Source organism: Epinephelus fuscoguttatus, linkage group LG24, assembly GCF_011397635.1.
Source record: "Epinephelus fuscoguttatus linkage group LG24, E.fuscoguttatus.final_Chr_v1".
Taxonomy (NCBI): Eukaryota; Metazoa; Chordata; class Actinopteri; order Perciformes; family Serranidae; genus Epinephelus; species Epinephelus fuscoguttatus.
Window position 1 is genome coordinate 13,467,111 of NC_064775.1, and position 23,394 is coordinate 13,490,504.

Consider the following 23,394-nt stretch of genomic DNA (forward strand, 5'->3'; position numbering starts at 1 on the left):
GTTGCCAGCATTTTTTTTTCTCCTCGCAATTTAATTTATAAATCAATAAAAAACGTATAATTAATCAATACTCAAATTATTTATTTAACTGATAATTAGCCGTGTAATAAGTGGGATAATGTATAATGAGCCCGTGAATACTGGGAAAACAACTCCCTTCAGGGGAACAGAACTTTAGCTGCGCGTCGGGGTTCTATTCCCCTGTCGGGAGTTATTTTCCCAGTATTCACGGGCTCATTATACATTATGCCTTATGTAGTGGCCTTTCTCAAAGGAGCAGGAATGAAAGTTCAAGTTAGAGTATTCTGTTATGATCAAGGATTAATGCTAGGCAGCTAACGCCCTAGCTGGCTAACTGTTAGCTCACCTTTGCAAGCTAATGTTAGCTTATTTTTCCATGGTGGCAAAATACTAACAATTAATCTCAAAAGCAAATATTTTGATGTCTGTAGTAGCAGACTAGTGTGAACTAAAGTAAAATTTTCAGGTTGTGTCTCTTGTAATTTGCGTCTCTTAGCACAGCCATTTTGTATATATTTTGCAGGGCCCTGGCAGCAGGGCGCTCTTTGATGACATCACAAACGTTGATTGGCTGAGACAGTTGTTGTCCCAGGCTTGGGACAACAACCGCTTGGCAAAATCACTATACCCCACTACATCTATGCTGATATACTAATGCGCTAAATGTCATATAAGGAGGCTGAAACTAACGTTTTATTTTTGATGGAATGTCACAAATGGAAAGCTCCACCCTTATATTTTTGTACAATGTTAGATATAGCCTACCCAATTTTTGATCTGTAATGCAAAGGTTCTCAACATTTTATGATCCTCTAAAACAAAGCTATGTTAACTTGTTACCGCTTGTCACAGGTTGTATGTGTTTACAAGTTGTCATTTGTAGTTGTCACCAATACATGATACATAATACATGCTTCTGTCATGTTTTATATGAATATATTTTGGGGCCTGAAGAGGTCAAATTATGCACTGGGTCTCCTTTTTTAAGTAATCGCTGTGTGATCCCTTAAATTTATATCAAGATCTCTTGTGGGGTTTCAGACCCCCAGGTTGGGAACCACTGGTGTAATGCATCCCAGTGGTTATATTTGGTCTACTCCCCTCCCTCAGATTGCCTGAACTACTTCTTCTCAATTAGTGATTCACTAAGTTTCCCAGAAGGCCCTAACAGCTCTGCGAGGACTGACATGAACATTCGGATGGGTTAAACATAGAGGTGGAGAGAGGAAAAGTGACAGAGAGAGTCGAGCGGGAGCAGGAGAGTGTGATTTTCCAGTGGAGCAAAGACACTATCGTGCAAAACTGAAAGCCCAGTATAGTGGCTGTGGTTATTGTGGACCTCCTTTTTACATTTCTTTTTACATGATTGCTTATTAAGTTCTGTGGTTGAAATTGTGTCTGTATGCTGTCCAGAATGGTGGACTATAGTATATGGCTGATCAACAATGGTTATACCAGGTCTGACTGTGTAGAGAGGATCAGTAGCTTATGTGGATTAGGGTCCTTTTCACAAATTGAATGGTATACTCTTTTACGAATGATGCAGTTAGGGAGGATCTTTCACATTGTAGACTGGCTCACCAGGTTACCAGGCGCATGCTCACGCAGATATCCCCTCTCACGACAGCCACCACCACAGCATACACTCAAACAAACATGCAAAGTGATGTCACATGACTGGGCAGGGCCTGTAGGTGTGGTAGCTTTGCTAAACAGGGATTACAGGGGAAAGCACCTCTCTCTTCCTCAGCCTCTCTCCTCCTACCACTTCACAACACACAAGAGTTGACAGAGAATGGGAAGAATCTGCAGACGCAGGTAAGTGCAAAAGGCTATGGATGCTTATATAGTCAGCTGAGAGTTTCTGAGTGTGTTTGCATGGAGAGGCGCAGCCATTTAGAAGCACTAATCCCTCTTCCTGGGGAAACAGTTTAAGCTTATTTGGATCTTACTGCTTGAACAACATGGCTGAAGACAGACAGGGACTGCATGGAGCTTGTGAAGACTCATTGTGGACAAACATGGCTTTTTATGATGTCATGTAGTATTATTCACATAGATGTTAACTATATAGTTTCTCAGAAAAATAGCAGTGAAGATTATTTGGCTTTTTCTACCACTGAACCAGTGCTTCTAGTGCTGATATACTGTACTTTGGGAAGAAATGTATTAATTAAGCTTACTCTAATACTTGTATTTAGCAGAATTAGTATGAATAAGCATAGCAACTATCACATAATTATAAATAAAATAGGCTATGTTTTCGCATGAATACATAATCATGTAAACAGCTAAATAAATAATGAATGATTCAAATTTTTAATATAAACTGACATGCTACATATTTAATTTCTACAATAAACCGCATGTAAATAAACATAAACTATGTTTGAATACATTTAAATAACTAAGAAACTACGTTATTCAATGTGTAGATGTGCTCGCGCTGTCCTCAGCGACCTCTTCACATGCGCGCGCCTCAGTGCCCGCGCGCTGAAGGCACAGTAGCACGCGCGTGTTGATGAACAGTTACACACAGCTGTTTTGCTGGCACGCTCCGGTGCACTGCCATTGCCTAAAATAAACCGAGGGCGTCGACTTTAATCAAATTGTTTAAATAGACTCTTCCAGTGACATGATAAAAGAACTACAAAAGGTCAAAGGTGAGGTCAGAGAGAGGTTTAATTCTCGGAGGGAGGCGAGGAGTCTCCTTATTTAAATGAACACCGTCGGCTACCGTCGGAAGTTGCTCCGTAGTATTCGGGAAAAGTTAGCTAAGTTAGCAACAGTTTCAAGTGGAAATACTTCAGTTGACGAAATTGGACTGTCGTGTTTTAGGTTTGAGGAAGAGGCTTTTCAGGTAACGTAACCGTTTACATTTGACATAACATAATTTGCTTGTCTTTTCATAGGCTTGCAACGTGAGTTTCAAAGGTAACGTTAGCCTACAATTTTAAGGGTTAATTTGTGACGTTACCAAAACAAATATTCAGGTTAATAGCTTTCAATAAAGATGAATCTGTGTTTGGCAGAGCATCAGTGTCGATTAGATTAGTCTGATTAACTGTACTGTGACTTAGAGTTGAAATAATCTATTTCTCAATCAATAAATGGACAGAAAGTAAATCAGTAACAATGCTGATAACTGTTTTATCTTAAAAGCAGAGGTGTAGATTTGGGGGAGCTCAAGGAGCATATGCATTTGGATCCCCTTATAAAAAAAAAAAACATAAAAGTTTGAAAATAACAAAAGACATTTACACTATAAACTGATGCAAAAAAGGCAAGCTTTTAAAAATTCTCCAGAATGCAGTTAATTAAGTGTTTAATGCTCAAAATTTTCTGTCTGAGGACCACCAAGCCCACCCTTTCATATAAGACACCCCTAGATGATGAATCAAAACCTACGCCCTTGCTTAAAATGTGACTGAAGGTTTTCCTGGTCTTCTGTGATGATAAATTGTTGACTATTGGTTGGCCGACTTGGTCCCAGGAGAAAGTTAAAGATCAAATGATTAATCAAGAAAACTAACAGCAGATTAACAGAAAATGAAATTAGTCATGAGCCGCAGCTCGACGGTGAACAATAGATTTTTCAGTGTATCTATGGGAGTTAGAGTCGAGCCTTCAAATCTCATTGTTGAAATGTTTTAGAGCAGCTGTAAGATATTTCACACTAGCGCTAGGCAACCCTGTCACTGACCGTGTGGTGTTTCTAGAGACGAAGCCTCAACTCTCTTAGACATGAGGTATGTTTTTCCACTAAAAAGGATTTCTTTCCTTTCAGGAGGTTTACCTGACACTGGGATCAGCTTCAGATCTAGAGAGAGGGTTTTGACAGCCCTTGAGGTCCATTGAGATGGATGAGCAAGTGAATCCATTGGAGAGGGACCACTCTCTGTCTGTGGTCCTGCCAGGGGGGATGGAGAAGAGTGCCACAGTGCATGGAAGGTAGGCCATATTACAAGCTTTTTAAAAAAAAAAAAAAAAAAAGCCATTGTTTGATGCCTTGGACCTGTCTTGGTCGTGCTAGTGTAGACTGCATTATGGGAAATGTAGGATCCAGTGTTCATTGATTTTAAATGTTCTGTTTTCATCTGTCTCCGGCAAATCCCCAATTGTCATTCCAAAGTCGTTTAATACTGACATTTTATTACACTCCTTGGTGCCTCATAATACAGGGCCCCCTTTAGCATATCCATGTGACGCACAGCTGAAACATATTGTAACAAGCGGTTAATGTTGTTTTCAATCACTGTATGAACTATGTTCTCCTGGATGAAAGTCCAGTTTTGTTAGACCCATCCACCTCCCCTTCATCCCACCCTACGCTGACTTTCTCACCCTTTATACTGTGTCAGGAGGTCTCAGCATCAAGCATTGCTGTAGATGGGTTTACACTGGAGTTAGATAAAAGCCCAGTGCATCTCATAATGATGTTAAAGAGTGTCTTTGGAAATCATATCACAGACTAAGCAGTGTGAGAAAGTGTCTATATTTGATCCCCTTGGAATGAGAACGAGCTGAAATCCCTGACGAGTGCCCCTTTAACCTTGTCCTGGTCTTGGCCACAAGTGGAAATTGAGTCAAGTTTGCTGATAAAAAGCTATTTAAATAGTTTTATTGCCAATGATTGGTATGTTTCCTCTGTGTAAAATTCTAGTTTTATGATAAACTTGCACCTGCGTACTTTAAACATGCTGTAATCATAACACAACAATAACAGTAATCACACATAACACTCACAGGTTATTTATGGTTATTTATTTCCTTTGAATTTTCTCCTCTTCACAGTAAACCAGTGATGGACTTACTGGTGACCCTCTGTGCAAGTTACCACCTGAATCCATCGGACTACACTGTTGAGGTTCTCTCGCCCAACAAGAACAACATCAACTTCAAACCAAACTCTCCTATTGGCTCGCTGGAAGCGGAGAAGATTGTGCTGAAGCCCAGAGGGGTGGAGGAAAAGATCAGGAGGCCGTACATGCCTGAGGTAGCATTAAAAAAGTTGTGTCTATCAGCTTCATAGTGAACGGACACAAACATAATTTAAGTCCTAACTAATGGGAATTCAGCATTTATCTATCTTTATCTTCCTTAGTTGCGTAAGATAAGTAGAAACTGTACTTTCTCTTTGCAGGCATCTGTACGTCTGTTGATCAACTACAATAAGTCCCATAAGGCTGTGGTGCGAGTGAACCCCAGAGTGCCCCTCGAGGTGCTGCTGCCAGTGGTGTGTGACAAGTGTGAGTTTCATGTGGAAACGACCATCTTACTGAGAGACTCTCAGTCCAAAGAGACACTGGACCTGACCAAGACCTTAAATGACCACGGCCTGAGGGAAGTGTTTGCCAAAGACACAGCTGGTAAGGAGCCTACTGACCACCAGCACCAACCCAAAACACCTGAAGCAGGTATGTTAGAGGATACATTAATATGAAAACAATACATTATGTGCCCCTCTGAGTATTTCAAATGCAGATGAAATCCATCCCCAGTCTTGAGGATTAATCAGAACACCATACCACTACACATGGACACACTAAACAGAGTGTTACAGGCTCAGTTGGCAGGGCATGGGGGGTGTATTGGAACTGAGCCTTTGTGTACCCAAATTGGCACCACAAAGTTTGTCTTTTAGTTTTGTTTTATACTTTTGGTGCTCTGACAAAACCCTGCAGTCAATAAAGCTTATCTAAAAGAATGTTTAGAAGACATTTCACTCCTACTGTATACCTGCTTCTAAATATATCTGCTCATACTGTACAATCTGACCTGATAATGGCATTGTTTTCTGTCTGAAACAGCTGTCACGCCAACAGAGGTCATCTCACCACCTCCGCTACAAGGTAACACATTCATGCACAGTCTCAGTGTTATCCGCCCGCTCTGCTACCCACCCGTTACTGATCAAGATCTTCTATTATTACACAGACCTGCCAAAGAAGGAGAAGAAACAGAAGGAGAACACAGGGTTTCTCAGCTTATTCAGACGAAGAAAGAAAAACGCTGAAAGGGTACAGTGTGTTATCAGCTTGTAGGAGAAATGAATGTAGATTTTTTAACCTTTTCTGCTTGTGACCAAATATTTCCCTCTTTGTAGGAGGGGGCAAGGAGCGCCCCAGCTTCTCCTGGTCTCATCAAACAAGGGGGAGTCAATAATAATGAGCAGGGTGTTTCCCCTTCTAACACCCTGCCAGCAGACATGCCCAAGAAGAGGCGAGCCCCTCAGCCGCCCATGGGTGCATCACAGAGTGTCCCAAACAACCTTGGCACCTGTCATATAGGAGGATCACAGGTGGGTTGATGGTGGGGAGGAAAGTCTTCTTCTTTTGTTCTTCTCATTCGAACTAAAACGTAGAGTTTTGGAGAGGGTGATTACAGTTGTTCCAACACAAACAGTATGAGAAAAATATGGTGTTTTTTGAACATTAAATCATATAAACATGCTCAAGTAGAAACCCAAAATATGTGTATGGATCCGTAAATGAACATTACAGCCCCCCCTTTTAATAGATTTAAATAAACGGTGGAAAATGAGTGCATGGGCCAAGTTTGTGATATAAATAACTCACAAGAATGAAGAAGCACTAATGCCATTCAACTGTCTCTCTGTAGAGGTCTGCAGAATCCACCTTAAAGAGAACCAAGGGGAGGGCCCCACCTCCTCCCTGTGCAAACAGCCATCAGGAGCTGCAGGCAGACACCCAGGTTAAAGGTAAAACCTTCATTGATGATTGATGACCTTTGGCTTTAGTGATTGACATTTACTGGATCCTGTGCTGGACACATTTTAATTCTAATGATTAAGATCTGAGCCTGCCAACCCAATAAAATGGGTGTTAATTCTGGCTATTTAAAGGTATAAATTAGGGTCAGTGCCATTACATAAAAGTCAATTCTGAGTTAATATTGACAGTCCAAATGCAGCCTGATCCCACTGGTAAGCTTTCTGTTTGTTTTGCCATCTGGTGGTGACTGTGGAGGCAGTATCACTGAAATCGCAGAAGTTATGAAATATACTTGTACGTAATCCCAATTGACCTTTTACAGTATTTCAGTGGGAAATCAAAATAGGTTTAGAGAGGGGTGAGTTCTTGTATCTGCCAAATCCTCATGGCTTCAGCCAACGCCACGCGAGGTCAAGAGAGATTGAAGTTAAATCAAGATTAAAATGTCAAACCGAATACGGTCAGACAAGAAGATTCTGCAGTTAAATCCAGCGCAAAACGCAGCTTTTATCAGTCAGAACAATTTAACCCTGTTCAGGGCAATTAAAGTGACCCGGAGAGCCATGTCTATAGAATGCACTGGCTTCACTTTGTTCCAAGATAAATCCCTCTATTGTCCAAGCTTTCATTCCCCTGTATTAGTCTGTCTGATATGCTTTCCCCACCTTGGTTCTCTCTGTGCACAGCTCCTTTCCACTGATCTGCTGTCACTGACTTGAATGGACAATGACCATGCAGTTAGGAGATGTAGGTTATTAGGGATCTGTAATTAAGTGAGAATCACTGCATTATGCACTCAGGTGGCATTGGTTTAAAAAAGGAACATAAAAGAAAAGAAGTTTAAAACATAAAGTGTTGTAATTATCTGGCTAAATTGCCCTCAGCAGTGTCTTTGCTTCACTCCCTTGTTTTCTTTGCCACGATCATGCAGCACTCTGCTGAGTTGGTGTCAATCCTAGGCTGAGAAAACAACTCCCAGCCAAGAGTTGTTGATTGCATTCTTGAGCTGTCCTCCTACACGTTCACAAACATGGTCTTTGAGAGTTCAAAATGGCATTTTCATGTTATAGACGGAAGAAGTTTTTTTTTATCACTGGGAGCTTCAGGCCAACCCTGTTTCCTAGAAATTATGTTTGTGTATCATTAAACTGCTTTCTTAAATGCTGTCTTCAGATTGTTTTAGGTAATGAAACACTACATTTATGTGCCTCGTAGGCTGTGGCAGGAGTAGGTTGGGGAGGACAGTGGACGTACAAACCGCAGGATCTTTACACCAGAACTTCAGGTTCATGTCTTGACTACTGTCTTAGTTTAGGCAACAAAAGAACTTCGGATAGGGGAAGGAAAGGTCATGATTTTGATTAAATGTTAAAGGTTATATCTAGGAGACAGGGCTGCACACTGACTAAACAGAATTTTGCGTCATTAATAGACTTAGCTGTACACGTCTTGGAATTGTGTTTGTTGGACATCTTTAGACTGAAGATCGCTGCCCTAAAGCCGAGCTTTCTCTCCTCCCTGCTTACAGACTCTGTGTTACCTGAGGGGGGTGATTGAGGGCTGCTGCCGTCTCCTTTTCCTCTCCTCCTTCCACCATCCCTATTCCTCCTCTGCGTCCTCCTCCTGCGCTGGCCTCTTCTTCCTCTTTCCCATCTTAGTGGCTTTTACGGATGTGTGTCACTGTTGCCTGCTGCACTTGATTGCTATTTATTATTTGTCCTGTTTTTGTTTTTGTCTGCTTATTCTGTTATTTTTTGTGAAAATTCTGTATCTTTCTTTTTTCTCTTTTCCGTGTGTTCTCGTTTCAGTTGTTTAGACTTTGTAAACTAATTGCTGTGCCTTTACTTCATAACAGAAGCCAGATCACAGTAGTACTTGGTAAATTAATCAACTCTTGCGGTACACCTGTGAACAACAACTGTTTTTCCAGACCAATTTGTAAAATGACAAATGTTGTCTTTTCTAAAATCATTTTTAATGTTACATGCTCATTTCTGTCTCTTTTATGTAGATCTACGTATTGTGTATGTTTGTGGTTCATTATGATTCTTCAATCTTGATGAATAATGTGACATTTTACAGTTTTATATGCAGGGTTTATTCATTATTAATTAGTATTTATCTTACTACAATAAAAATGGGAACAATTAATTTAACTTTATTACTTGGTTTCATTTTTAAAATGTGTTTAGGTCTCTAGGAATTTTCAACTAAGCAGCCGACATGGCTGTTATGAGACCATTGAATGGCTGTTATCAGTGGTAATAAGCATCACAGATATGGTTTAGGAGGGGCCTTTCACACCTATTGTCAGGATGAGAAGGCCATTATCAGACCATGGAATGAAACTTGGTGCTAAAAAGGGCTTGTGAAAACCCTTAATTTGAATAATTCAGCCTCTCCTGTTTCTCCAGGGACTGTAAACTCCCTGAACACTGTGGAGGAGCTGAGAGAAAGTGAAGAGTCAGACTATGTAAACCTCCCACTATCCTCATCTTCATCACCACATCCATCACATCCACGCTCATCCTCCTCCCGTCCATCATTCGCTCACCTCCATGAGGCTGCTGAGCCATATCTGCCTTCGTTTCGTGGGAAAGACTTATCCGACGCCCGCTGTGCTCTTGCCAAAATCCTGACGTCCTCTGTTTCCAAAGGAACACTAGTCAAGCGTTTGAGTAACTCTGCCACCTTCTCCAAACTACACATTGGCTCCTCCTATATGTCCGCAACGCAGAGGTGTTCAGATAATGGGGTTTTCTGTGCAGAGCTTGAACCTGTTATAACGTCCAACCTCCCCACTGAGAATGACTGGGAGGATCCTGTACACAGGAAGGGAATGACCACGTTCAAAGTGGTTCCCGCAAAGAAACCGAAGTCTCATGATCCGGAAGTCACCTCAGACAAGATAGCAGTAGAAGATAACCCTGAGAGTGAAGCTTCTCCCAAGGTTGAGACTGAGGAGGATCTGTGCCCTCCTGACAGATTAGAGGCTGAAACACCGCCGCAGAGTCCAGAACCTTCCCATCAGACTTCTGACAGGCCAGCTTATCTTTCACCTCCACTTCACCATCAGGATAGTCCAGGTTCACCTCTGTCTGAGGCTGATGAAAAGCAGATGGAGGAGGATGAACCTGAAGATACCACAGAGGTGACAGCAGCAGCACAGCCAGACTGCATTGATGGAGAACTTACAAGTGATGTTCAGATCAACTCAGAGGATCAGACTGAGTTTCAAAGCCTCAATGGACAGTCTGGAAGGGCAGACGTCGACCACTGTGGTTCATACACTGATGAGGAGGAAGTTGAGGAGGTAGTAGTACAAGAAGAGGATGACGATGTGAAGGACGCAGAGGAGGTAGTGGTTCAAGAAGATGATGATGATGAGAAGGAAGCTGAGGAGGAAGTGGTCCAAAAAGAAGATGATGTTAAGGAAGAAGCTGAGGAGGAAGTGGTCCAAGAAAAAGATGATGTTAAGGAAGAAGCTGAGGAGGAAGTGGTCCAAGAAAAAGATGATGTTAAGGAAGAAGCTGAGGAGGAAGTGGTCCAAGAAGAAGATGATGTTAAGGAAGAAGCTGAGGAGGAAGTGGTACAAGAAGAAGATGACGTTAAGGAAGAAGCTGAGGAGGAAGTGGTCCAAGAAGAGGAAAACAATGAGAAGGAAGTTGAGGAGGAAATGGTCCAAGAAGGAGATGAAGATGAGGAATGTTTCCCTCCCCCTCCTCCACCTGTCTTCTTTGACACAGAGGTCATGGAGGCAGAGAGAGAACAAACCACAGCTTCCTCTCTGCCATCTTCTGTGCCCCCAAGTCCGACCTCCAACGGACAAACCAATGCATTCAGTGAGGACCATGAAAACGAGCCCACCACAGCCATGGCCACAGACCAGTCTGCAGCTGCACCAAAACCTCTGGATAAAATGAGTGCGGCCCCATCCAGATTCGCACAGGCAGTAGCGTTGGCCGTGCAGAGATCCCGTCTCCAGAGCCGTGGAAAAAGTTTAGGCCCCCAGACCCCCGGCGGTCCACACAGCACACTTCCCTCACCACCCAGGTCCACGTACCAGTATGGTGCGTACCACACACACAGTAATCACTGAGATATTAATATGTGGAACCTTATTAAAACCCTCTAGATGTCCTGCACCATAATTTATATGTGGTACATTTCAATGGAAATCTTACAAACAGAACAAATTCTGACAAAATAAATGACGAAACATAATAAGCAGAAATATTGATATTAGAGGTCCTTTGCTTTCTTGTAGTATTCAGCGTTACGGTGAAATATCTGGTCTCAGAAACAAGATCAGTATAGCTGACGAAAACTAAATTAAAGCTAAAACTACGTGTGAAAAAACATTTTAATTTACTGAAATAATAATGAAAACTAGATTTAAAAAAGAAAACTAACAAATGATGATGTGCACTTACAGAACTAATGAAAATGAAATTAAAATATACAGGAAGTGTCTTTAGTTTTAGTCTTTGTCAGTTGGTGCATGTGTTTACTGAAGCTAAAATCAGATACAGTTATTAAAAGATGTGATTACAAATTTTGAATGGCTCTTTTAACATGCTTTTTACTTTGGACAGTGTTTAACCTTGTAGATTAAATAAGGCTCAATTTTGACTGAGTGTTTTTTACTTTACTTTAAAATGTCAGGGAAATTAGTCCTTAGTTGTGTTTGTATTGTAATACCTTTTCTGAAATTCTTAAATCTTGCTCCCGACAAATACCCTCCACATTATAATAAAATGCGACTGACAAATAAAATGAAACATTTTGAAACAACAAGAATTAAACTGAAAGGAGCAACCCCACTCTGGCAACTAACTTCATCTAACCTGAATGGAAAACAAAATTTAAAAATGAAATGAAAATAAAAACTAATAGAAAACAAATAAAATAAATAAATAAAAATGCAACTGAAGTGTTATAAAGCCTTAAAAATTTGAAGAATAACAGTTGCTTGTTTACCTTCATAGTGAAACTTCACCGTACACACTGAATTATAAATGTCACACAGTAGATTCTCTAACATTGAGAAAGAAGAAATAGACGTATATTTTTTAAGCTCTCTTGGAGTAGAAAATATAATGGAGACACTGACAGCATGATGACAAGTGTATTTCTGGACAACTGATGTCTGACTGTTTTTAATTCCTGCCTCTTAAGGAAAGATGTGATGTAAATATTTCTCTCTGCTGCAGGTGCCTGACTGGTTACCTCACACATCTTTGAACAGAAGTCCGTGTTTAGGGTGAGGAATCAGAGCGAGGACGCCGGCATGTGACCTCCAGATAACTTAAACAAAAGGTCAGCTGAATCATTTCTACGCAGACAAACTGTTCTATGACGACAAGCAACCGACTTGGTTTCTTTCTACGATTGTTTTTATTTTTTCTCTCTTTCATTTTTGTGCAAGACACCTTGTTGTCTCATTTTATGTTGGACTTTATGTTCACAGGTTGAACATGAACATTTTCTGTTGTAAGGAAAGCCAAACGCACAGGACGCGAGCTGTTGAGCTGACAGTGTCCTGTTTTTTTTCTTTACTTCCCTTTGAATTCTCATTGAAGACGTGCCAAAGCGGACACAGCACTGACGTGAGAGCTTTTTAATTTTTGTTTGTGTAAAACAAAAGATGTGATGTACTCACAATAATAGGCTTATTGAATGTGTTTGCCGGGATGTGTTGTCTCCCTCGGGGTGTACGTTTGTCTGCTTCAAGACGTGAAGAATGCAGTAAAATCATGAACTCAGACTGGTTTGCTTTTTAGTCAGCAGGTGGCAGAAGAGCATTGTTTCTGAAATGAAAGTCCTGACAGCATCCATTTGTGAGGTCTTTTTCATCACTGGAGTTCTGCTGGATGTAACACAAGTGACACATTTTGTATTATTCTTAAAGAAATAACCATAAATATTGTTTTCTAATTACTCATGAGCATGAATGACACATTATTCTAATATTAAATCATCTTTAAATGTCTTAGGATTTTTCCGAAGGTTATCTCTGTCCACATCCATTTCAAAGACTTTCCCAGAATAAAAACTACATACAGTATTTAATGGGGACATGAGATTTTCCTGCATTTCCAGCAATAACAACAAAAAAACATCCTTGTTGGAAACATCAGTTTTATGCCAAGCATCTCAACACCTTCCTGAATAAACTCAGTCCACTTTGCTCACATGCACACACTGTTATGTCTTTAACGGACCCATACCTCAGGGCAATACTGCATAGCTATACTTGGGTGCCAAAAGAATCCGCACTACTATACGTATTGATCCAGCCCTGGCCTTGGAGGAACAGCAAGGAGCTATGCGAGGTAGAGACCTAGCCAGAACCGCCTGTGGCTAAAGCTCCACGTTTGCCAGGCCTGGACTGAGTGGGCTTGCTTCAAGACTTTCTTTCTCTCTCTAACATTCCTTGCTCCACCTGAGGAGAGAGGGAGAGAGAGAGAGGCAGAGAAACAGGAGGACGGGTTGCTGGTGGATGATGGGAGGTGACCGTTGACCCTGTCGTGTTTCCGCGGCGCTCCCCCCAGAGGGGGCGCCCGGCCCTCAAGGGCACAGCCGTGTCACACTGCCGTTGTCATGGAGAATGCCATTACCGCCCCTAAGGGAGAGAGCCATGTCTAACGTTTAAAAAAAAAAAAAAGAAAAAAAGTCTGTGGAAAGAGAAACACACACATGCTGGAGAGGAGCTCTTTTTCTGCCCAAAGCAATGATACCAAATGTAAGTGACAACTCTGGCATTATCCTTTTTTAGCAGTGAAAGGTTGGATTTCAACCCGAGCAGTGATGTTCATGATTATGCAGACAAAAGAAAGCTGGATTTATAATGCGGTATAACATGAAATGCTACGCTGTCATGTACATTCATGATCCAGCACGTGACATAAGATGCTATCAGCACAGATGAACCTTTGAACAAAAACGTCTGCACAAAGAGGTTTTGTTGATTATTGTCTCGGGAGAGAGACATGAACAAACGGGCTATTCTAAACCCTGGAGGACACCTCAGTCACATGAGCACTTCCTGGTTCTAACAAATTGATGAGGAGGCCGTGGCGTGCATGCAGAATCACTCAGTGGATCACTCTTGTTTAAATTTACACACCTGAACAAACAATCAATCAATTGGCCACAACTAGACTTTTTTTTTTTCAAGCTCGTGTCGTGTGTTACTTTTGAGTGAAGATGATTGACAATATATTGTATATACATGAATCTTTTTATAATCACCTTACCGCACACACACCACCAAAAAAAAAGATGTTATAAATTATTTTGAGATTTTTCTTTGCAACGTCAGGTGTTTTTAAAAAAAATTGATTTAAGACATTTAAATATTAACTTAAGCCTTGTTTTTGGATTAATGAATTCAGAGCCTTTTAAGACTTTTCCTTGGGAACTTGCTGTTATATATTCAAAAGAGCACCATTAGATAGCTCTGCACCAGCTTCCTCCCATTTCGTTAAAAGGAAAATACTTAAACTTAAAAAGAAAAAACAAAATAAAGGGGTTAAACTGTTTGATTTCACAGTGATATATTATGTAGTCTCATGCATTCTGCTTTCAGAAAGATCCATTGTTGTGTTTATAGTCTCGAGGAAGAATAATTCATTAATTGTAAGAATTTGGGGCAACAAAGTATGAGCAAATTAAGTAAATGGCATCGAGTGGAACAGCAGGACTCTCCCAGTGCATATGTTAATGATGTAAAAATGATGTAAGAGTTTGAAATATTTTAGTCTTTGTGCAGGATCTTTAGTAGTATTGTCCAAACACTTTGCCAGTTAAGGTCATTAGATCCAGATCTGTGAAAATTAGAAGGGCTACGAATTGATTTCATTAAAATAGAGTGCATTGGAGAAACCAGCATCAAACTAAGAGTCAGACTTCAGATAGATGTCTGAATTCATGTGTTGTATGAAACTGTCTAATTCTTGATTATCTTAAGTGAATCTAATTTGACACGAATTTAAGACTTTTTAAAAACAAATTATACAAATTCCTGAAGGAGCAAATGCATCAAACTCCTTGGCTCTGTTCACTCCTGCAAAAATGTCTTCTGAAAGACTTAACAGTTACAAAGTCATTTTACAAACAATAACAAATTATAAGCCATGTTTTTATGCACCACTTTGTGCATTTTCTGCATCAATTTATGGTGCAAATGTCTCAAATTTTGTCAAAGTAAAAGTCCTCTGCTATATGTTTTTATTGGAGGGGACAAATGCACATGTTCTAAATATTGATGGGAAAGTCTCCCCTGCATCCTCCCCAAAATCTACACAGAACTTTTTAGGCTCAGAATAAGTCAGTCTTTATTTTCTTGGACTGTCTAACTTGGATTAGACTAATCTAAAAGCAATATTCACACTGGTCTTGCACCTAAAATGTTTTTGTGAAAGCTAATACACAAGTTCAGAGGGAAGTTGTGAAAGTGAAGTTTCCAAAGTCTGCCTTTTGTTCACATAAAAGTTTCCTCATGAATTGCATGGCGCACAGAAATCATTGAACATTGTTATTCCTTTGTCATCCCATGATAAAACATGGATATCCTCAGCGCTACACTGAGCAAAAAAATCCAATTTTACACATTTTGTTTAGCACAGAATGAGCATAACAATGTAACTTGGCCCACATACTGTAGCCTACTGCGAGTATACATAAAAAAAACCACCAGCTCTGATCAATAACACAATAGTTGGCCCACACAAATAGCGGTAATCCACATTTATCATTTATTTATTCCTTCATCTCTTCATTCATCTCTATTTAGCTATCCATCAGATGCATCTGCCTTGTGGTTTGAAGATGCCCACGAGCTGGTAGAAGTCGGAATGTGATTATAAAACAGTGAGTAGGCCCCGAGGCGTGCTTCACTGAATCCACTGTGTCTGCATGTGTGTCAGGGGCGCACATGTGCATTGTAGACTACTAATATATGTGTGTTTACATGGCACCTCCATGCTTGGGTAGAAATAATCAATAGATGAATCACCCAAAGCAGTGTAGCTCTCCCCAGGCAGTGTGGTGCAGCTTAATGCTATTCTTTCCATTCACCTTGGGAATGGCATCCATCAGGCCTCCCCCCAAAGTGAGGCACGGTTGCCTAAAACATCACCACTGCTTGAGGGGCTGCTTGGAAAGTGATGCGGGGAGAGCACAGTTGACCTCTCACCTCCTCCATGTTTGCGCTCGCTTCCCTCCTCTTTGGCGGAGCGGCAAATCACAGAGTTCCTGCCTCATTGGCATTGTCAGGCGCTTACAGTAGTGTTTATCTGCATTGTGCTGGTGGTTAACTGGTTCAAATGTTATGGAAATGATATTTACCTCTTCTTTGATCCTGTAAACTCCAAACAGGCAGGGCTTTTTTTTCCCCTGGTTGAGGGAAGAAGGACTTAAAGAGGTGCTAAAAATACAAACAACAGGAAAAAATAGATGTCCAAAACGGAGCTGCATGGTGTTAAAATCAATCACATTTCAAGGCTCTCTACTGCAACTGAAGCCTTTTAAATCACAATCCACTGTTGCTCGTACGTTAAAGGACGTAGTGAAACATTTCTGACACAAACCGCAAAGTCAAGCCGGTTTGATTCATGATGCTTGGCAGCACTATATAAAATAAGCAACTAGGAACAAAAGCAGAAGCAGCGTTTGATGGTTGAACGTACAGTAGACGGCCCCTGTTGCTCTGTGATAGATAGTGGACGAGCCCTATCTCTCTGTCATTTTTCTTCATTCATCCCTTATCACTGAATCCTGAGAGAAGGGGGGAAAATGCGTCTCTCCTCCATGATGAATGGGCGACGTCTCAGATTCAGTGCAGTGACAAACTGACACAATCACTGCGGTTAATTTGTCACCGGGGGCTGCTGCTTTGATCAAAACAGACGGCCCTGCCCTCTTGGTTCTATACAATAAAAGCACTTTAATGTAAAACAATGTATTTTTCTCCGTCTGATGTGACACGCTTGTGTATGTCTTTGGCTTCGCTGCTGCTCAACTCTAATCACTCTAATGATCACACCAGTTGGCCATAATCTCACTATAAGAACTTGCTTGTAATGATGCTCTGTATGACAATGCAGTGCTGATGTATAACCAAGAGGGGGCACAGTAATCCCTGCTTCAGATCTGTGGTATTAAGATGGACCTGAGAAATACATTGACTTTGATGGTGGTATTGAGATATAAGCACGGGACAGTCAACAACGATTGTTAAAGTTGTTGCAGATTAGCTGGAATTATCTTGTGTTAAGAATAATGTTATACACTTAGGTAAGAAGCTTTATTTTTAGGGCTTGACTAAGAGCTATGCTGAACTGCACTGCACCCACATTTTTTTTGTATAATATGTCTAACTCAGGCCTCAGAGTGCTTCCAACTTATTTCAAGTTTACAGTGGTAACGCATTAAAAAACACCCTGTGATTTATAGCATAATACAAGGTATGAATTAGGTTCCTGCTGGTACTTAAATGTAGTGGAATGAAATATGAAACTCACCAATATTAGGGTACAGCAATTAAGTTTTGGGGTGGGAAGCTCAAAGAAAAAGGGGTACAAATCTTAGAATAACGGGGAATTGTCAGTCAGAATTGTGCTTAAAAGGGACTTTACTAGTTTAAATCTAGCTTCCTGCATAGGTAATTTAGTTTAAAATATTTGGATTGACCACAGTTTAGGTGCTTTCCCTTAGAATAATGGATCAAGTGCAGTAAAAATGGCATTGCAGTTATTGGGCAACAGAAAATCTGGTGTCCGTATGACAGTAAGTACTATAAAGATATACGTCCTGTCACAGTATACCTACAATAAACTTGAAAGAATTTAAAATACACATACACACTTAAATGCAATTTGTAGGACAAAAAAATACAAGTCAAAAGATCACTGCTGTCTCAGCTTATTATGGGTACGCTGGAGTAGAAAATAAATGTACCTTTCTTGAGTTAAAAAATAAATGAATGAAGTCTGCAGGCCGTGATTACACAGAAAGAACAAGGTGTGTGTGTTCTAATGACGAGGTAAGAACAAAGTGTGCAGACTGTAACTACACAATGAGAACAAGATGTGTGGGCTGTAATATAAAGTGCTGGTTGTTCTACCCCTTTTAGTCACAGTAAGAAGTCAGTTATATGAAGTGTTGACCAGTTTGCCCAAACTTTAGTTTTCTTACCACTCCTGTACCCAGTATTAACTGTCTCAGCAAAAATGTATTTCGCCTTTCCTTTAAAATGTAAAGTACCAGGAGGAAACCAGTAAATATTTATTGGTACCTGATTCATACAACAAAACGACACTGTAAGTCACGGGCTGCATTATTAAAATACTACCTTTTACAGTCTTATTTGCAGGCCTCTTGATGGAGCCGCAGCACTCAGCAGCATTCCTAAAAATACTAGAGCTTTTTATTCTTCCTCTTTCTTTTTTGTCTGTCATCATTAATAATTCATCTCTTTTCTTGGATGCTAAAACAACAACAAACAGAACAACAGCTCAGATAATGTATTCAGTCAAAAGCTCATTGTCTAGGGGAGGAGGAGAGGGGACAGCGAAAATGTGCACTGGAGTGAGACAAGAGAGCACCCCGACAGGGAGAGGCTCAATGTCACTCCACAGCATGGCGGGAAGGAAGAAAAACAAACGCCAGAGGGGAAAAATAGAAAAAAAAGAGAGGAAGATACAGTTTGTAAGTCATAAAAGCCCAATTAGAGGCATTAGGGTCCTAAAATGGAGGATTACAATGAATAATTTGTGACTGCAATTTTTCCTGACTGATTGTGTCATTAATGTGGGTGACAAAAAAGGATATATTTTTGAGAAGGGCCAGTAGAAAAGCTTTCAGTACAGAAAAAAACAAAACAATAATTCAAGGTTACATGAATATGGTGCCAAATTTGCACCCCGGCCATCCATTGACTCAGCTGCCTTACTTTAAATCTCTTCACTCCCCCGTCACCCCTTCATTTGGAGTAGCTCGACCTTGAATGTCTCCGGTGTGAACCAGTGCCCCAGCTTTCACATTACGCCAGAATGGATCCTGACTCATTCAATTTAAACCCATCAAGAAAGCACAATACAAGGCAAATTAGCTGCCATTATTTAGACACTTTTATGCCCCCAATTTGAGGTTATATGACAATTAGTTACATTTGTCTCCGCTGTCTTCGTAGTTGTCCTGTTCTCTGTCACATACATGGGCCTCTTCAACAGGCTTCTGGCACTTATATCATCAGTTCTTTAAGAGGAATGGCTAATTTAACACTTATTATAGAACATATAATCCTCAGTGTTCCATTTGTCAGGCTTTTTTATTGTAAAATTACACACTGAACAATTGAGTCACTGTCCTATAATGACAGCTCTGATGTATAACTTTTTTCTTTTAACCGTGGCAGCATTTATTCAGGTAGGATATCTGAAGATTGAAACTTCAAAATACCTAACTTTACATCACTGTAGGGTTTTCCACTCGACTGAAATTAAAAGAGAACATCAAAATTGATGCAAAACAGACAGAGATACTGTCTTTTTTATCCCACAACCTGAAATCTACATTACCCACAATGCAACTTGACCACTGTCACTTTGGTCGCAGATTTGGGTGTGTTATGCTAGTAGCAGCTAATGCAGCCGCACTTCTCTTGAACTCAGCACCTCCAAAAAAATTTTTCATTTTCACACTTGTAGTCTTCAGACCCAACAGACACTGACTCAAGTGATATCACAATGGAACCATTATCGCACAGACCTGCTGGGCACAGGCCCAGGGGCCCAAAGTGTCAGGGACCCCGCTGACCTTCAGCTTCAAAGTGTCACTCAAGACAGTCAGAAAGACCACAAAGAGAGAAAAATGATGACAAAGAGATAAAATGAAACAGCAAACAAACACAAAATAAGTACAAAAGGGGGCAAAATAACCACTAAGAGACAAAAAACAACTGAAAAAGACACAAAATTACCTCAAAGAGACACAAAACTACTACAAAGAGACACAACGCAACTGAAAAAGATAAAATTATCTCAGAGATACACAAAATAAGTAGGAAAAGGGACAAAATAACCACAAAGAGACACAAAACAACCAAAAAAAGACACAAATGACCTCAAAGAGACACAAAACTACTCCAGAGACACAAAACAACTACAAAGAGACACAAAACAACCAAAAAAAGACACAAAATGATTTCAAAGAGACACGAAACAACTAAAAAAAGACACAAAAGTACCTCAAAGAGACACAAAACTACTCCAGAGACACGAAACAACTACAAAGAGACACAAAACAACCAAAAAAAGACACAAATGACCTCAAAGAGACACAAAACTACTCCAGAGACACGAAACAACTACAAAGAGACACAAAACAACCAAAAAAAGACACAAATTGACCTCAAAGAGACACAAAACAACTACAAAGAGACACAAAACAACCAAAAAAAGACACAAATGACCTCAAAGAGACACAAAACTACTCCAGAGACACGAAACAACTACGAAGAGACACAAAACAACCAAAAAAAGACACAAAATGATTTCAAAGAGACACGAAACAACTAAAAAAAGACACAAAAGTACCTCAAAGACACCAAACCAAAAAAAGACACAAATTGACCTCAAAGAGACACAAAACAACTACAAAGAGACACAAAACAACCAAAAAAGACACAAATGACCTCAAAGAGACACGAAACAACTAAAAAAAGACACAAATTGACCTCAAGGAGACACAAAACAACCAAAAAAAGACACAAAATTACCTCAGAGACACACAACAACCAAAAAAAAGACTAAACAACTACAAAGAGAAACAAAATGGCTACATTAAGACACAAAGATGCATTACAACTACAAAGAAATTCAAAATAATTCACAAAAAGAAGGTGAACAACAATTGTATCTGTGTGTGTCCTATACTGGGAGAGATGGTGGGGCCTTTTCTATATCTGTGCCCAGGGCCCCATTGTGTCATAATCCGTCCATGAACTTCACACAGCTCCCTCTGGCCATGCTGTTTTCTGAATGCTTATTTAAATCCCTTAAAAAATAAAGTGTAAATGTTAATATTTTTCCAAATCTTTAACTCTTTGTCATCTGTTGGCTGTCTAATATATGTATTTATCTCCATTTGAAAAGCGTCTTTGTAATCAGTCAGTGTGTGGGCATTTTCCATATGGTGCTGCTAACACACACCTGACACTGCTTTTTGGGAAGCTGAATCCAAGAGCACAAAGTCTTCACATTGCTTATTATGACATCATTGTTTTGCTGCCTGGGATTAGTCCTCAGGTTCATATTTAGCCTCAGATGGAAATACAACCAAAAGCTGCCTGTGTTGTGGGAATCGACTCCAGTATGTGGTTTATTTTTTATATATCCACAGTCTATCAGTAATACGTTGTTTCCTTTATTAAAACGAGAGGGATCGAAAAAGTCAAGGAGACACAGGAGAGAAAGATCTGGCAGGAATCCATTCAAGGCCAGCGGGAGTACAGAAGTGCTTTGCTTCCAGAGGGAAAAGATAAAAGACTATCTTTGAATGCAGTTAATGACTTTTCTCACCTGAAGTCTGTGTTGATAACTGTTCCCTGAGTTTACCTCTCACCAGGCCTGAGCAGTGACTGCCCAGACCCAACCTGAGCATCACTTCCCATACCTCCTCCTCCTCCGCACACACTGAACCTTCCCTCTCCAAAGCATATTATTTACAATATCCTTTCTTATCTTATGCATTGTTGTGCTGCGGTACGCACGTGTTACATCTTGCTACGAGTTTAAGGTGGAAGCTGCGGAGCCTGATGCACTGCTGCTTTCAAATCTCATTTTGAAGAGTCTGTTGAAGAAAAACCGTCAGGGCAGCGCTATTAACAGGTGTTCCCGCCACCTTCCAGCTTTGGCTCTTTATTAAGCCTAAAGGTAGCTTTAACCTCAGTGCCATCACACTTAGGGTAAACAAACATGAACTCTACACACAGCAGGAATCTTCTATTCAGAATCTGTTATTGCGTGCAGGAAATCGTGATTGTGAAGTGAAGATATATGGACTTCGCCATTTTATCTGAGGATGTTTTTTAAGAATTCTGGCAGGCTTTTTCTGTACAATATGAAATAAGGGGAAACATCCAAAAACCCACTTTGTATTGATGCAGATGTTTTATGTAAAAAAGCAGTAAACAGAAGGTCTTTTTGACAAAGTGGCCCCAGATGTCATCCAGGAATAATTTGGCACAAGTTTTATTCATGTTTCTGACTCCTGCCTGAGCTGTGTTAGTTTAAGAAGCTTCAACCAAGTTTTTTTTCCACCAGCTTTCATGCGCCTCATTTCTTTCCCTAAATATAAAATATAATAAGGTTATTAATAAATAAAAAAGACAGTTAGGAGCAGTGCTGACTATTGCCTGATGGTAGCCTTTTAGAAATTACAGGTTTTCAGCCGCTGAAGGAAAATCTTTATCGTGTGCTCTTCATTTGTCAGTGTCACTGAAAAGAGATGCTTTCCCAGCTGATTGAATGATATATGTTGGAATCATTGACCTGAGCATCTGTAAAAATAGCACCTGAATGTGTGTGTGTGTGTGTGTGTGTGTGTGTGTGTGTGTGTGTGTGTGTGTGTGTGCTTTGAACTTACTTTTAATTGTATGTTTTTTTTAGGATATTGTAAAGGAAAAAAAGGGGTGTGGGGTGTGGGGGTGTGGGGGGGCTGCATACCTGGCTCTATCCGTCTCAAATGTAATATGAATTCATGGTATGATACCTGGAGTTTATTAATTCAGGGCCACAGAGACAGCTGAATAATGAAATTTAATGAAAATTTTAGATGGACTAAAAGTCAGAGTGCTTCCGTCATTAATTTTAAAAGCACACATACCATCAGGCTTCGCACAGTAATGATAAATTCCTCCATTGGGCTTCATGCTATATAGCAAGTCTGCTTGATACTCTTTAAAAAAAGGACTTTAGGTTGTTCTGCGTCCAGTTGAATTGAAGGATGGAATTCTGGAAAGTGTGCACAACTTAAAAAGAGTTTGTTTTGAGGTAACAATAGGGACCGAAGGAAAACTATTTGTGGTTTGGAAAGGCGGCTGATTCAGGTGGCCTTCAAGGTCTTCTCTAGATGTATTAAAAACACCAGATATCCCAAGTAAAACATGTGTTGAATGGATACAACTGGTTTAATCATAAAACCTAAAGTGCTCAAAGAATTTTAGATGGTGTACCATTTTAGATGCAACACTTACTGGGGGCATTGTGAAAACTTTTACTTTTGATGCTTCCAGTGTTTGACAATACTTGTGCACTTTTGCTTAAATTAGATTTTGATTACAGGAATTTTTACTGGTGATGGAGTATTTTGTGTTGTATTGCAAGGCCATAGCCATAGAGTCGGCACTGGTGAGGGGAGGTTGACCAAATCTGCCGCAGGGTCTGGGGTTTACGTTCCCCCCCAAATATATATTATGATTACCGCCTTTTTGTCTTGGTACTTATTCTTAAAAAGGGCCTAAATACTTCTTCCAACACTTATTCTAAATAAGCTATTTTAAAAGCCATGCAATTATCTAAAAAATGGCAGAAAAACAACGTTGTTTCTTTTTAGTTTATTAAAGATTAAAACA

At 40.1% G+C, this 23,394-nt stretch overlaps 1 protein-coding gene across 4 annotated transcripts; it reads left to right on the forward strand.

Annotated features, from left to right (window-relative positions):
- The first annotated feature begins 1,531 nt into the window (after window positions 1-1,531).
- Window positions 1,532-12,927, forward strand: cobll1a (cordon-bleu WH2 repeat protein-like 1a). 4 transcript variants are annotated; one of them, XM_049570657.1, is made up of 10 exons: window positions 1,532-1,839; window positions 3,809-3,972; window positions 4,816-5,017; window positions 5,165-5,438; window positions 5,832-5,873; window positions 5,959-6,041; window positions 6,128-6,322; window positions 6,643-6,742; window positions 9,170-10,825; window positions 11,969-12,927. In XM_049570657.1, the coding sequence occupies exons 2-10, from the start codon at window positions 3,881-3,883 to the stop codon at window positions 11,974-11,976; spliced, it is 2,652 nt and encodes an 883-aa protein (XP_049426614.1). In that variant the 5' UTR covers window positions 1,532-1,839; window positions 3,809-3,880; the 3' UTR covers window positions 11,977-12,927. The 4 variants fall into 4 exon arrangements, with proteins under 4 accessions (XP_049426614.1, XP_049426613.1, XP_049426616.1 ...); XM_049570656.1 differs by lacking the exon at window positions 1,532-1,839 and adding an exon at window positions 2,523-2,881; XM_049570659.1 differs by lacking the exon at window positions 1,532-1,839 and adding an exon at window positions 2,523-2,881 and having other exon boundaries at window positions 5,165-5,390.
- The last annotated feature ends 10,467 nt before the right edge of the window (window positions 12,928-23,394 follow it).

Bases quoted from the DNA above. Each gene is read 5' to 3' on its own strand.
- cobll1a (XM_049570657.1), top strand. From the start codon at position 3,881: ATGGATGAGCAAGTGAATCCATTGGAGAGGGACCACTCTCTGTCTGTG. The intron at 5,018-5,164 runs GTAGCATTAAAA...TTCTCTTTGCAG, and splicing joins GGAGGCCGTACATGCCTGAG to GCATCTGTACGTCTGTTGAT. The intron at 6,743-9,169 runs GTAAAACCTTCA...CTGTTTCTCCAG, and splicing joins GGCAGACACCCAGGTTAAAG to GGACTGTAAACTCCCTGAAC.